This window comes from Cinclus cinclus, chromosome 15 (assembly GCF_963662255.1).
Source record: "Cinclus cinclus chromosome 15, bCinCin1.1, whole genome shotgun sequence".
Classification (NCBI taxonomy): Eukaryota; Metazoa; Chordata; class Aves; order Passeriformes; family Cinclidae; genus Cinclus; species Cinclus cinclus.
This window is the reverse complement of record NC_085060.1, coordinates 14,279,731-14,294,544: the sequence shown is the minus strand read 5'-3', so window position 1 is coordinate 14,294,544 and position 14,814 is coordinate 14,279,731. Positions and strand designations below refer to the sequence as shown.

Below are 14,814 nucleotides of genomic sequence, written 5' to 3'. Positions count from 1 at the left end.
TTTTGTTTCAACCCTGCTTTAAAATTCCTCAAAATTCATGTGTGAGCACAGTCACCCTTAATGATCTTTGCCTGCTTACGCCTTAAATCAAGATGCTTCATGACAGCACCCCACAAATCAGCGTTCCCTCCCTGTCCTTCATCCAGTGGGATCTTGGTCCCGTGCCATTCCCAGAGTCACCAGAGGGCCATCCCAGCCCGCTCCACCTGCACAACACAAGCCCTGAATTTCAGGAGCCTTTGCTTCGTGTTTCCTGTCCCACTGTGGAGCGAGAGGCTGCTGAGTCCCCCGAAATGTCCTGGGGACAGGGACACTGTGACCTCCCAGCCCTGTGCTGGACTGTCCCAGCCTGAAGCTGGTCTCCTCCAGCCTGGGAGACCGAGGACAGTTTGCAGCTCATTTTGGACACTTCTGAGGCACTCCCTTGTCTCCATCCAATTTTTGAGACAATTCTGCATCTCTTTGACGGACTTCTCATGTCTCTCCACGGGGAACGTCCTGCACTGAGGTCACTCCTGGGATGGCTTGGCCACAGGGTGTGAGAAGAGCTCGTGCCCTGGCACCAAGGGCTGGGAATCATCTCTCATGTGGTGGCTTCGGGATGAGAGTGGCCTTTGCTGCCTCCCTGCTCCTCTCCTTGCATTCCACCAAAGGACAAACCTCCATCCATGTGTCATCCAGATGAGCAGATGCTGCTCCAGGAGCTCCATGGATCAGTAGCCTGCTCCCTCCCCATTCCTCTGATCCCAAACACCAGCCCCCCAGTTCAAGCTCATCGGGCTGAAAACAAACAGAGGGAAGTCACAGCTCATCCCTAGAATCCCTGGAGAGACACGAGATGCCAGAGAGCCACAATCTCTCTTCTCCTAAGATCTCATCAGGAGCAGGTTTTTTTTTGCTGTTGAGAAAGTTGGTTTTTTTTCTCCTGCCAGTACTCTGAGATTTTTGCTTGGCTTGACAAAACCCAGGACTCCTTGGGGAATCATTTGGTGAAGCTCCTAAGTACAGTTAAACTTACAGATAATGCCAGTAGTTAATGCAGTAGGTTGTGATGTAGTTTATCCTGATCTTTAATCACGTTAAAGGGAAAAAAAATCTGATTGGTGCAGACGATCAGAACCAAAGTGTGAACAGGAGACAGACCTATGGGACAACCACACATCAACCTGATTTTTGCTCCATGTAAAGCTGGAAAGGACAAAAGGAACAGGATGAATTAGTTGTGCTCATCCATTCCATGGGTTTTTCCACCTTCAGAAGGATGATGTGACTCAAAGGGCACCAGGTACTGTCAGAAAGGAGGTGCTAGAGCAGGTAGAGCCCCACCAGCCCTTCCTAAGGGCTTTTTGGCATGAGGAAAAATGCAGGTGCAGGCTGTAGGAGAAGCAGGATGGAGCAGCACCTCCCTTGAAAGGTCTGTCACCTCTGCTGTTGTCACCTCTACCACAGTCCTCTGTTTAGGAGGAGAGGCTGGATCCAGTCACTTCCTGGGGTTCTCTCCACCCTACAACCTCAACTCTGCTCTCCAAGAGCCAGAGCTCTGCTGAAAATCCCTCCTCACTTCTTTGAGCAAGGCAGATGTGTCCCTGCTCACTGCAACGGGAATTTCCAAGGCTTTACAGGACACATGGACGAAGCAAGGTGATCTACCTCCTCCATCCCATCCAGATCCACTGCAGGATCAATGGCAAGGCACCAGGACAGGCTGCTGGTACCAGAAGGCTCTAAAGAACCAGCTCCAGTCTCTGAGTAGGTGCAAGAACACCACAGCACAAATGTGGTCACGAGCAAAGACAAAATCCTGCTCCCAATTAACTCCAGAGCCACTGTTGCTGGCAAAATCCTCCTGCACTGCCTCCTCAGAAACACAAAAAGCCAATCAAACAGAAATCTCCACCCTCCTCAGCTCTGCTCCCACATCACCAGTCCCAGCCAAGTTCCTGGGGTTCACACCAGAACCTGTGGCCATCATATTTCATTTTCCACCCTCTGGCTGGCTCTGGAAGGAGGATGTGATGTGCCTTTTGTTTCCCTTCAGGCATTTCGGTTGGATTCCAAGTGCAGAGCTGACAAACAACACTCCCAGCTCTAATTCTAGGATCCCAAGGCTTTTTTTGGCTGCTGGCTGGAGTCACCAGGCTGATTTTCTATCCACCACTGCACCCTCTTGTTTCCTTTATCAATCCCACATATTTAAATTCAACAATTTGAAGCGTAGCGTTACAGCTGTGTTTTTATTTTGTTTGTTTTATTCAGTTGTTGCCTAACACAAAACATTCTGACATTTTCAGTCACATCCCACTAAGATAAACAACGAACATATGTCATGAATTCCAGCAGAAATGATTCCCAAGTGGGGCAGCAGCAAGGTTTGAAGTGGGAGTACGAGAGGCTCTCCCGAATTGTTTGCTGGATGTTTGAAATGAGCTCTTCCCGTGGTTATCCATAAGGAATCGAGGGCAGGTGGGAGGAAACCTCTGTGACTGTTTCATCCCTGCAGAACTTGACGTGTTTTTTTCTCCTCCCATCTGTAATCCTGCCTAATTGGATGGAAAACCTCCATGGCACTGAGCAGCTGCCTGAGAACTGATGGATTAATGACACGGAAAAAGGCAGGGTCTATATCCAAGGATCTATGCGTGTGCATCTACACGTACTTACAGCTGGATGAATCTAAAAACAGGGAAAAAGGAGGGAAAAAGAAGTGGAACAAGGGGGAGAAAGAAGGAAACCCAAGAGAGACCCCATTGCTCTTGTGAGGATTGGATGAATTTGATGAGGGGGAAAAAGAAGGGAAAAAAGTGGGGGGAAAGGAAACCCAGGAGAGACTCTACCACTCTTGGGAAGCTCAAGTGAAGTCCCTGCAGCAGCTGGGACACAGGGAATGCTGCCTGGCTCAGCCAACCCTTGCATTCATCCATTGAAAGCAATTAAGGCACTTCCCCAAATCCTGCAGGAATTAGTGGGATCAGATATGACTCCAACAATGTCTCCATACATCACGGCCAACAAAGCCCTCATGAAAACATTCAACCCCAGCCTCATTCACAGCTTTTTCCCCAAGGAATTCCTCACTGGAGCTCAGCAGCTCTGAGCTGGTGCAGCTGCTCTGTGACAGCCGAGAGGGTTCCAGTGAGGGCACAGTGAGGACAATCACAGCTCCTGCCAGCAGAGCAGCAGCTCCAGGTTTGGCTGCTCACAGAATCACAGAATAGTTGGAAAAAACCTATGGAGATCATCCACTCCTAGGCAGGGTCACCCTTTGGACCAGGTGACACAGGAACACATCCATGTGGATTTGGGATGTCTCCAGAGAGGGAGACTCCACACCTTCCCTGGGAAGCTGCTCCAGTCCTCTGCCCCCTCCACGGAAAGAAGTTCTTCCTTGTGTTGAGGTGGAACTCCTTGTGTTATAGTTTATGGGCACTGCTCCTTGTCCTGGAGCCTGGCACCATCCTCTGGCACCCTTTGCAGATATCTGTATGGATTATGAGATTCCCTTCAGCCCTGTCATGACCCCCCAGACAGAAAAACAAGCTTATTCATCCCAAAATCTACAGGAGGAGGATCCCTGTGACAGCAGGGGCAGGACCTGAGGAGGAGCTCAGGTGGGGAAGGTGGATCTGATCCACAACAATTCCTCCACTTGGAGCAACCAGACAGGGCTGGAGCACGTGCTGAGCCTGCAGAACCTCCCTGGCTGAGGGTTTATTCACCGAAATCAAAGCTCAGCTGCAAATCTGCCAGCAGGGAGACAATGGAGCCTCTCACGCTGTGAGAAGGGAGCAGCAGCTTCCAGAGGAGTCCGGCATTTCCAGCGCTCGGTGCAGCTCAGCTGCACTCCCGGCTCAGCTGCAGCCACATTCCTGCCCCTCTGGAACATCTGTTCTCCTCTCATTAGTGCTGGCCCTGTTTTGTAACACAAGGAACTCTGTGAGATTCCTGAAGCTCAGCGTTTGACCCGGGGCGCTCCGAAAAGCCCCGGGTCTCAGGGGCGGAATTCAGACAGAATCACCAGTCACTTCCAATAACGTGTGCAGAGTGCAGCTGGAAAAGGAGATGAGCTCTGGTCAGGTTTGAGCACAGCTCCTGGGAGCTCAGAATCCACAAATGCAGTCAGGGCAAGTGTCTCAAAGTGTCACCGAGGTGACAATGACCAGAGAATTCCTTCTCACCCTCTGCAACTCCAAATCTCCCAGTGGCCACCCCAAGGGCTCATCCCAACCAGGGAAGGATGAACAGCCCCAGAGCAGCTCCAGCTCATCACAGCTTTGTGAACTTCCCAATAATGAAGCAGAGCTCCTTCTGTAACAATCCAGATCCCAACTGGAAGGGCTGCTGAAGAAGCCAAGGGGCAAGGGGAGGCTGTGGCTGGATCAGGACACACCGACCGTCATCCCACTGTGATCCCTGTGAGATGGGACAATTCCTCACCCTGGACACCACACATCTGGGCTTGGGCCTCTCCCAGCTTTTCCTATTTAAAATCCAACTGTGACAGACATAGCAGAGCTCAGTGAGGAATTCTTCAGCATTTAGAGAATCATGGAATCATAAACTGCTTTGGTTGGAAGGGACCTTGAAGCTCTTCCCATTCCACCCCCTGCCATGAGCAGGGACAACTTCTACTACCCCAGGTTGTTCCCAGCTCTGTCCACCCTGGCCTTGGACACTTCCAGGAACATCCACAGTTTCTCTGAGCAATCTGTGCCAGGGCTGGAACCTAAACACCACTCTGGGCTTTTAGGGACAAGACCTTAAACAGATCTCTGTTATCATAAGCCTGGGAATAACACGGAGATAGGGATACGTAAATAAGCAGCAGCTGTAGTTTCATCACAGTAATAACAAATACTGACAAGCAACATCCCAGGAAAGGGATGAGTTTATCCCCAGAGATTAAAACATCACATTATTCCCCATTTCTCCCATTTAGGGGGAAATCACAGAGAAATTCTGGGGGAAATCAGTAAGAACAAGCACTTTGTGGTGATCCTTTCCTTCTGGGAGCGTCTCCCGTGCTCCAGGATCCAGGAAATGTCCAGTATTTACTGCGTGCTCATCACCATGGTTTCAGAGCACAATAAGGCTCTATCGCCCTGCATCCATCTGTGTTTCTGGGAATGCTGGGGCTTTGGGAATTGCACGGGGCCGACACAAAGGCACCCATTGTTCTGGAGGCAGAGGGACGAACCTGCCCTTTCCACAGGAGAGGAAGCCGGCAGGAAAAGTTGCTATTGTGAGTTGGATATTAAAAAAAAAAGTGGAAAAAAAAGAAGTCCCATTGCACTGTCAGTGCTGCTGGGTTGGGAAAGGGGGATGCCTGGGGAAGGGCACCTGTGGGATTGGGGGCTGTCTGGGAGGAGCCAGGCACCCCTAAAAGCCAGGATGGCATCAGCTACCTGCAAAACCAACCCAAAAACATCCTAAATCCATCCTAAACCCACCCTAAAAGTCAGGCTGGCATCAGCTACCTGCTAGACCACCACAAAACCATCCCAAACCCATCCTAAACCCACCCTAAAAAGCCAGGCTGACATCAGCTACCTGCTAAACCATCCCAAAAACATCCTAAACCCACCCTAGAAGTCAGGCTGGCATCAGCTGCCTGCTAAACCATCCCAACAACATCCTAAAAAACAGCCTCTAGCATCAGCTACCTGCTAAATCTTCCAGAAATTATACTAAACTCATCTTAAAAGCCAGGCTGGCATCAGCTACCTGCTAAAACATCCAGAAAATATCCAAGTTCTACCCCAAACCCACCCTAAAAACCATCCTTAAACCACTCTAAAAGCCAGGCTCTGGCATCAGCTACCTGCTAAACTATCCAGAAACCATCCAAAACCCCATCTTAAAACCACTGCAAGACCATTCTAAACCTATTCAAAACTCACTCTAAAACCATCTTAAAGCCACACTGAAATCATCCTAAAACCACCAAGCAAATCCTAAGAGGGTGAAACTGGACCCATGTAGCTGAAACATCACTTCCAAAGCTCCAGGTAGGAGCAGGGATGGGGAAGAGCTTTAAGTCCCCCAGAATTTCATTTTCCTTTCAACCCAAAGCCATTTGCAGTGCTGGAGTTCTCCTCCAGGACTTTCCTCAGCAGAAAGAACTGCCAAAGTAGTAGGAACCAAATTGCTGTCAACTTAAGGCCAGCCATCTGCTCAGCCTCTTCCCAGCTGCCATGCTCCCAATCAAAGCTTGTAGAACAATCCCTGATGTTTCTCACCAAGCTCAATATGAAAAAAAAATCTAGGAAGGGAAAAAAAAACAAAAAACAAACAAACAAAAAAAACCCCCAAAAACCAACAAACAACTCCAAACCCAAAATGCAAAAAAAAACCCCAGAAACCAGGAAAGCAGCCCGGCAGGGATCTAACTGGGAACAGAGATGAAAGTAGTAGAAAAAGAAACTATTTTATTTGTTTAAAACAATGTTTTTTAAAGAGTCCTATTGACATCTGCTTTGTAAATGCTCTGTCATTATTTATAACCTCCAGAGCATGGAATTGTCTCTGCAGTTACAACCATGCTACTCCCAGATTTTGGCTTTGTTAGCAAAGAGCCAGCAGCATTTTTACTGGCACTCTGGGAATAGAGATCTAACATTTCATATCCAGTTTATTTAAAAGTGGACTAATTTAACATCCTTGATGGTTCTTTTTAGCACAACTGTTGCTAATTAGCAGCTTCAGAATGATTTGTTCATCTGGGAGCAGTGGTGGTTCCACGGCAGCATAAATACACCAGGGCAAAAGGGAAGGAGGGGGAAAGGAGAAAATAGGGAAGAGGCATTGGAGAGGGGCAGGTTTTAGAGAATTAAAGGACATGAAGAGACAGGTGGAGATGGGAACACCGAGGAGAAAAGAGGCAGGAAAAATAGAGTGGAAAGAGATAATCCTTGAGAAGATGGAATAATCGGTGGCAGATTTTGAAAGCTGTGCAGAAGTTGGGTCTGGTGGCATGGACTGGAAAGTGGCTTCAAGATGATGATCCCAGGGCTGGGACAGGCACCAGACCCCAGAGATCCCATGGGATGCCCCAGGGCTGCAGGGATGCAGGGACAAGGAGAGGGACCTTGGCCAGAACACGACCTCAGCTGCTTTAAGTGGCCCTAGGGCACTGGTGGTGGAGGGCCACAACCCAAAATAAAGCAAACCCAACCATAAAACATGCCAGGTGTCAGAGGGCTGAAACCAGAGTCCTCCAAGGAAAAGCCCCTGAAATTCCAGAGTCCTGTTGGGGAGTGACAAGATCCAACTGATGGCTTTGCACACAAATGTCCTTGGATTTTTTAACAAAGAGGCACCAAAGCAGCTTTGCTGCTCCCATGTCCCATCCCTGTGGCTCTGTGCTCTGGGCACAGCCAGGGCCATCACCCTCCCCTGGCTGCACAGAACCAGCTCTGCCCTGTCCCAAAATCACCTCTTTCACAGCAAATCCTCCAAAGAGCAAAAAATTTGCTTGAAAGAAAATCCTCCAAAAAGAAAAAGCTTTTGGATAAGGAACCATGTTCTCCCTGATGTTTATAAATCATCGAAGCCAGCCCATTGCTGGTACCAGGAGGGGCAGGACTGGAAGAGCCTGGAAGGGTCAGAGCAGCCTCCTTCCAACCCCAGCCTCCACGCTCAGACCACTTTGGTCTTTCCCTGCATGTGTAAAAGCACTTGAAAGTTCATAAAATTAATTCCAGACAAATATTAGCGAGGCCTCAAGTAGAAAGCACATCTCTTTCCTTCTGGGAATTTATAGTTCAGCCACTTTTATCTTTGGGAGGCTCTTTGGAGATCAAAGATTTGATCAACTTTCCCTTTGCGAAACTCACGAAGAAAACGGTGTTATCAGGACCATGACATGATTTTATTTATTACTTTCATGATTCATTGCCCTGCTCTGACAGCAAGATTCCTTCACAAAGGTCTAAAACAAACAGCTTGAGTTCCCAAGGCCGTGGCTCTGTTTGTTTCTCCATTTTATGGTTGTTACAAGGTCAAGCCCTGCCCTGATGGCTCCCACTTATTAAATGCAGCTCTAAAACCACCACAGCTGAACACAGGGCAACCACTTGCCAAAGCCAGAGGGACACAACCTGTCACTCTGGTAGTTTTTCCTATCTCCACCACCTGTGGGGTCAAAAATCCCTAATTTTCAAAAAGACACAGGTAAGAATCACATGGTCAGTGAGGCTGGAAAAGGCTTCTGAGACCTCCAAGTCCAAGCTGTGACTGATCCCAGCCCAGAGCACCAAGTGCCAGAGCTGGGCATTCCTTGGACACTTCCAGGGATGGACACTCCAAATCTCCCTGGGCAGCCCCTTCCACGAGGCCTGAGCACTCTTTCCATGAAGAAATTCCTCCTGATGTCCAACCTGAGCCCATCCTGAGGCCGTTCCCTCTCCTCCTATCCCTGTTCCCTGGGAGCAGAGCCCGATTCCCCGGTTGTCCCCTCCTGTCAGGGAGTTGTGCAGGGCCACAAGGTCCCCCCTGATCCCTCTCTTCTCCAGGGTGAGCCCCTTTCCCAGCTCCCTCAGCTGCTCCTGGTGCTCCAGATCCTCCCCCAGCTCCATTCCCCTCCTGGGACTGGATAAGTGGTGGAAGTGCTCTGCATTTCAGGAGTGACTCAAGTCTGAGCATCCAGGGAACATTAGGGAAATCTGGGAAAGTAATGCCAGTCATGAAAGGACACCATTGGGCACAAGGGCGATGGGCAAAACCCTCATTAGACTCCAACCCTCAGCCTCTCTATCCTTCCTCAGCAGCTCTCTGCACATCTGGCAAGGCAGAGGCAGCCTGAGGGATGAATTAATCCCTCCCAACATCTGTCGCCAGTGCTCCATCGACACTGCTCGCCTCCAGTGGGAACTTGCTACTACACAAGCAACTGGTGAAGACACTGGGATAGATTTCAAGGAGACTGGGAAAAGGACTGTGATGTTGCCTGAGCCATCTGAGCACCAGAGTGACACCAGCTCCAAAATTGATGGCCCACACTGGGCTGGAATTACTCAGAGAGTCTGCACCAAATGCATCAGACTTGTCAGCATTCTGGGCAAGAAGAATCCATGGAGTTTCACCAAGCTCTGTCTTGGAGCAGAGCCACAGGGAAATGCTTCTGCACTGTGAAGCTGCAAAGGTTTCAGGGGAGATGGGAAACCCATAGAGCTGGACTGGAAAGCTAACAATGATAAAGGAGATAGAACTCAGGCTTAGCCAGGCACAGAACCATGATTCCATCATTTCTGCCCCTGCTTTCCCTGGCACTCAGTCCTTTCTTTGCTCCTATAAAAGGGGATCTGTGCTTTCCTGCAGTAGGGAAGCATGGGAGCTCTTTCAGGAGTTCATGCTCCTGTCTTTGTGTCATGACAATCATAAAAATCCAGGACTGGAAATCAAATTCTTCCCAAAGAAATCAGGAACCTTCCTGCTCTTTTAATCCAAACTTTGTAAAACTTTGCCTTCCCTTCATACAGGCTTTGACCCCACCTGAGACACATCAGCAACTCGAAACCCCCTTAGAGCAGTCACCAGTTTGGGATGCAGATGCTCCCAGCTGTTTGTTGGATCGTGAAAAGCTCCTTGATGATTTTAAGCAAAGCCAGGTGTTCAGAACAACAAATAAAGGCAAACAAGTACAAATTAAAGCCTTAAACAAGCACAGTTTGAGGAGCCAAGGATGGAATTCCTGAGCAGCATTAATTCACACAAGACCTACAGTTGCAGAAATCAGAACTCCTGGAATTCCTCATCTGGGAGGGAACCAAAATCAGGGAGAAACTGAGCAGGACTCACCGTCAGGCCCTTCGCTGCCTTTACTCCTTTTATTCCGACGGACGCGTCTCCCTTCTTCTCCAACGTGCAGCTTCTCCTCGGGGTGGAAGAAGTTCAGCAAGGCCAGCTGGAAGAAGAGGGACAGGTTTAAGCATCTTTGCAAAGCTGGTTCAGCCAAGCTCAGAGATTGGAGCCCAAATGCCAAATCCTTTCCATCAGGGAGGAGCGGGAGAGCCGAGGAGGATGAGAGATGGCTGCTCATTCCAAGGAGAGACGTCCCTTTGGAAGTGGTCTAGGACTCAGGGAAAACTCCACCTGAGGGGTTTTGGCATGGAGAATCCTTCCCCCAAGGATGGGGGACTGCAGGCTAGGGCTGCAGGGAGATCTATGGCTAGAAATAATTGAACACCTCAGAGGCTGACATGATAATTCCTAATTCTTCTCTGCAAAAATTGCTCAATCCTGGAGCTCTTCCTCCAACATTACTCACTGCCAGTAAGTTTTTCCTCTCTCAAGCTCTTCTGCAAGCCTCATTAGCTACTGAGATTCAAAGGTCTTCAGGGACCTTTAAATCCAACCCAATATACCACATAAATTAACACTTTAAACCTACAGCAACATTTGTAACGTGAGATTTGCCAAGAGGCAAAAATTTTATGTAGCGACCTCTTATTCAAGAAAAATTTGCTGCTGCCTTTAACAGATCAACATCCTGACCCAGAAATTAGAATTTGGGGTTAGAAACCAGAATCCCAGCTAAACCCGGGTGCGGCAGCTCATCACCAGTGGCGTTTTCCTGTTATTTCCACTTCATAAAAAAGGGAAGTCAAAGATCACTTAGGGACCAAACACCTTCTGTGTGTTACTGCATCCAACAGCCAGGGCTGCTCTGACCAGGATGGGGTTTTCTTGCTGAAGAAACCCGATAGTGGTAATTTAAACTGTAAATACACAGCAAAGCAAAAACACAGCCGAAGACAAGAACCAGGAGGCTTCAAAAAGCAGCCCCAAAGGTTATGGAGCTCATCATTGTTCTGAGAACAAAACCTGGGGCATCAAAAGCATCTCTGAAAGAGCAGAGAAGAACAAACACCTCCCCTGAACGGGCTTAAGCTTCAGTCCATAAAAGTCCCTATCAAGAGCAATAATCCCAAAAGGCCCTTGGCTTTTCACAAGCCCAGGGCTCTCACCTCACCCCCCTCGAATTCTCAAGGTATTTCCCAAGCACAGCTCCCCTCCCAACCTCAGCATCCCAGACCTTCACTCAGATTTTACATCTGCATTTTGCTTTGCTCCAACAAGCTCGGGTGCAGTCTCACAAATGGGAATTTTTGGAAACCCCTTAGTTTCCAAAGAAGAACCCCCAAAGTGTTTCTTAAATTCCCAAATGGTTGCTATTTCCTTCTGTCCCTGTGCAGTCAAGTCTGCAAAATTTCTGGATGTTTGCTATTGCAATGATGTGGTGGCTGAAAGGACCCAAAATGCTGTGGGATGACCCGGGATCAGCTTCCCAAAGCCTCACTACTGGGCTTTTAAAAAGTATGGAAAGAGCAATGATGAGTAATACTTATCTGCCAGATGAAGGCCAGTTATAGGGTTGGATGGACACCTGAAGGCTCTTGTTTACAACAAGGCAAGAAGAATTCCCAAAGCACCACATTCCCAAAGCTCCCACATCCCACTGCAGTGCCCCATGTGTGGAAATCTGGAGAAGGATGCTCCTGCAGGCACCACCAGCACCTTTCCTGACACACCAGAGCAGGGCCAGGGATGAGAACAAGTGAATTTCTCTTTAAACCCCTTATTTAACTCATGTTGCGACACTGCAGAACTAATTGAAGGAACAAATTGCATTATAATTCAGGTTAAAGTGTCAATGAAATCCTCAGCGTGGCTTTGGAATGCTGTTATTGCCTGGATCATTACTGGAGTTTTACAGAGCAGGGTAAAATAGAGGCTGTTCCTCTAGGCTGAACAAGCCCCACTCTGCTGCTCCGCTCCAGGCTTTAATCTGATGTCACTTGTCAGTGACCACTCAGAAAAACACTAAATTTTGGCTAGAAGTAATCTGTCCATTAAACTCCGCGTTTCTAGTCCGAAAGACAAATGGCAGTGAGGGTGAATGACTGAATCACACCTTTCACTTAGGAAACAAATCCATAAAAACAGCTTGTGACACTAACTGAACACAGCAGCTGCTGCTTTGGGACAACTCCCATGGAAACATTTTTTTTCCGGGAGCAGTGACACACTCAACCTGGGAATGGACACAACTCATGTGAGCAGAGAGAAGGGTTATCCCTAGGGTATACCTTCCATAGTGCTTTGAATTATTGCAAATAATGGCACTGACCTTCCAGTGACTGGCACAGAGGGCTCAGGGCTCTGGCTCGGGATGGAGGGAATGCTCAGACCCCTGGGAAGGTCAGGGGCAGGGAAAGGGTGACCAAGCCTCTTGCAGCCATCCGAACCACCAAAGGCCAAGTCCCTCTCTGGGGACTCAAGGGCTCTGTTGTTCCAGGGCTGCAGCTGCCGGGGGTCAGGGGATGAAGGGCCCGTCTGTGTCCGACTGGGAATCGTGGCCGGAACCACTTGGATGCTTTTTCCATTCACCAGCACCAAGATATCAGCAATATATTGGGAAGAAATTTCTCCCTGTGAAGCCTTGGCACAGAGAAGCTGTGGCTGCCCCTAGATCCCTGGAAGTGTTCAAGGCCAGGTTGGACAGGGCTTGGAGCAACCTGGGCTAGTGGAAGGTGTCCCTGGCCATGGCAGGGGTGGAACAAAATCATCTTTAAGGCTCCTTCCCTCCTCTCCATCAACCCTGGGCTAATGGGGCTGTGCCACCTTCTGGGGAATGCTAAAAGCAATTCTTACCTAGCCCAGGATTTCACTGAAACTCCTCATCCTCAAAGTCACAGAGAGCTGATTCTCTCAGCCTGTGCACTTCTAGAGCCAGAGAATTTTTCAGGAGTCAAGCACACACAGCTTCTTTTTTGGGGAGCAGGTATTTTCCCTGCACAGTCTAAACAATCCCCATTTCCCTCCTCCTCCAACCTAAAGCCCTCAAATCACTTTTAATTTTAGAAACACCGTAGGTTTAATCAAGAGAATCACTATAGGATGCAAAAAGGTCAAAAAGCCAACACAGGAAAAATCCCAGGGGAAGGCATTCCTCAAAATAACCTGGGAAACAATAGCACAGGCACCGCTCACCAGAGGGAATCGGATCTGCCTCGGTTTCTCTGGGCAAAATAAAGCAAAACAAAGGCACACAGAGCTGGTTTGCCCTGCAGAACCTGTCTGGGAAACACTGGACAAAGCTGCTGGAGGATGGATGTCAGGGGAGCACAGTGGGAACTCCCAGAATAACAGGGTCTCTCAAACTCATTTGTATGATGGACATTCCACACTCCATGCAAGTAGGGGTAAGGAAAGTATTATCATTTTTCATAAAATAAAATATTATTTGTTTTGTCATTCTTGGCCCTTGTCAGAAGTCTCTTGAAGAGCCTCTGGACAGCAAGGGAATATATTCCCAATGGTCAAACAGCTTCAAAGGAAGAAAAGTGGAAAAATATAACCCAACCCATACAATTATGCACAAAGGGTGGATTTTTTCCTTAGGCTAAGTTGGTTGGAAGAACGAGAGTCTTCTTACTGCAGAGGGGAAAAACACCCAAACCTTCGGGTGTACAAGGCCTTTTAGGTGACAAATGAAAAAAAAAAACAAAAACAAAAAAACCCAAAGATTTTCTGCCACCAGTGGCTCCCAGTTCCTCCTGACAAAGCAAGTCCAGCCAAAGATCTCATCCAGAAACCCACAGCTCAATGTCTTAAAGCACCTGAGAAAAAAGCATGAGCTCACCCTCTTGAACGAGTGCTTAATAGGATTGTTAAAAGCCAAATTCCCTCTTTCTCTGCAGTTTGGGAGATCAGCGATGTGAGGAGTCTAAGAACTAGCCCAGGCTCTGCAGAAGCATTTTCTGCAAGCAATACTGTTGTCTTTCTGGTGCTCTCAAGTTCAGCCTGTGGTTCAGAGGAGCAGCTACTTGAGTATCAGCCCCATTGTCCTCCAGAACTTCGCCTCTGGTCACACGTGGTGCAAAAAAAATGATCAAGTAGATAATTTATATTCCACCAGACCAGAAAGAAGCCCAGGGAGTAGCTTTGCTTTATTGAAAAGAAACCCCATTCAACATATTTTAAGAATTGTTTTTGTCATCATTTCTTGCTCCTCATAAAAATGCAAAGAGCAAATGAGGGAACAATTCCCATTTCAACGTGACAGAACTCTGACACCGTGTCTCGTCTGCAGGACAAGCCACAGCTCTGCCTGCAAAACTCCTGGGATGGGATCAATACCATGAGGGGGAGGACCAGAGATGGAGAGAGCAGAGATGATACAAGCTCCACCACCCACCTTCCTCCCCAAACCTGGCACTCCCAGCTGGCTGTGGGAATCCTCTGGAGCAGGTTCCACACCATAACAAACCCCTTCCCTCAGCTTTTTCTGTGTGAAGCTCCAGTTTGGTCCTCACCTTTAAGATGCCCAGGACTTTTCTGGTGCCTGTTGCTTCATCTCTGACATCCTTCCCTCCCAGTGCCAGTCACATTGCCACTCTTTCCAGTTGTTCCTCCTGAAGCCCAAGATCCCAGAGGCACAATCCTTCACTCTGGAGTTGATACAAAATCCCAACTCCTCCTCATTCCAATCTGCACTCAAGGATCCTCACCGAGGTTTTCAGACACAACAGAGAACTTCCAAAGCTTTTTCCACTCTATAATCCCAGAACAGCAGCCATGCTAAGGAGCTTATCCAGGTGGGAAGTTTGGCTGGGAGGATGGACTGAGGTCTGGTCTGGGCAGGAGCTGTAACAGCAGAGCCACCTCCCTCCCAACACTCATGAGAAGCTTCACAGAAATGACAGCCAAGGAGTCAAGGGAGTATTTGACCACTAGAAATGACCTTGGACTTGGAGATGGGCCAAGGAATGCCATGGACTGGGGCACAGCACCTGCCAGAGGGCAGGAACCCCC

General features: G+C 48.6%; 1 protein-coding gene across 1 annotated transcript in view; it reads right to left on the bottom strand.

The window, feature by feature from the left end:
• Positions 1-14,814, bottom strand: part of EDA (ectodysplasin A) — a 62,355-nt gene that overhangs the window by 17,432 nt on the left and 30,109 nt on the right. The window contains exon 2 of the mRNA XM_062502798.1: positions 9,796-9,901. Coding sequence (XP_062358782.1) covers positions 9,796-9,901 — 106 coding nt within the window. The remainder of the gene's footprint in view (positions 1-9,795; positions 9,902-14,814) is intronic.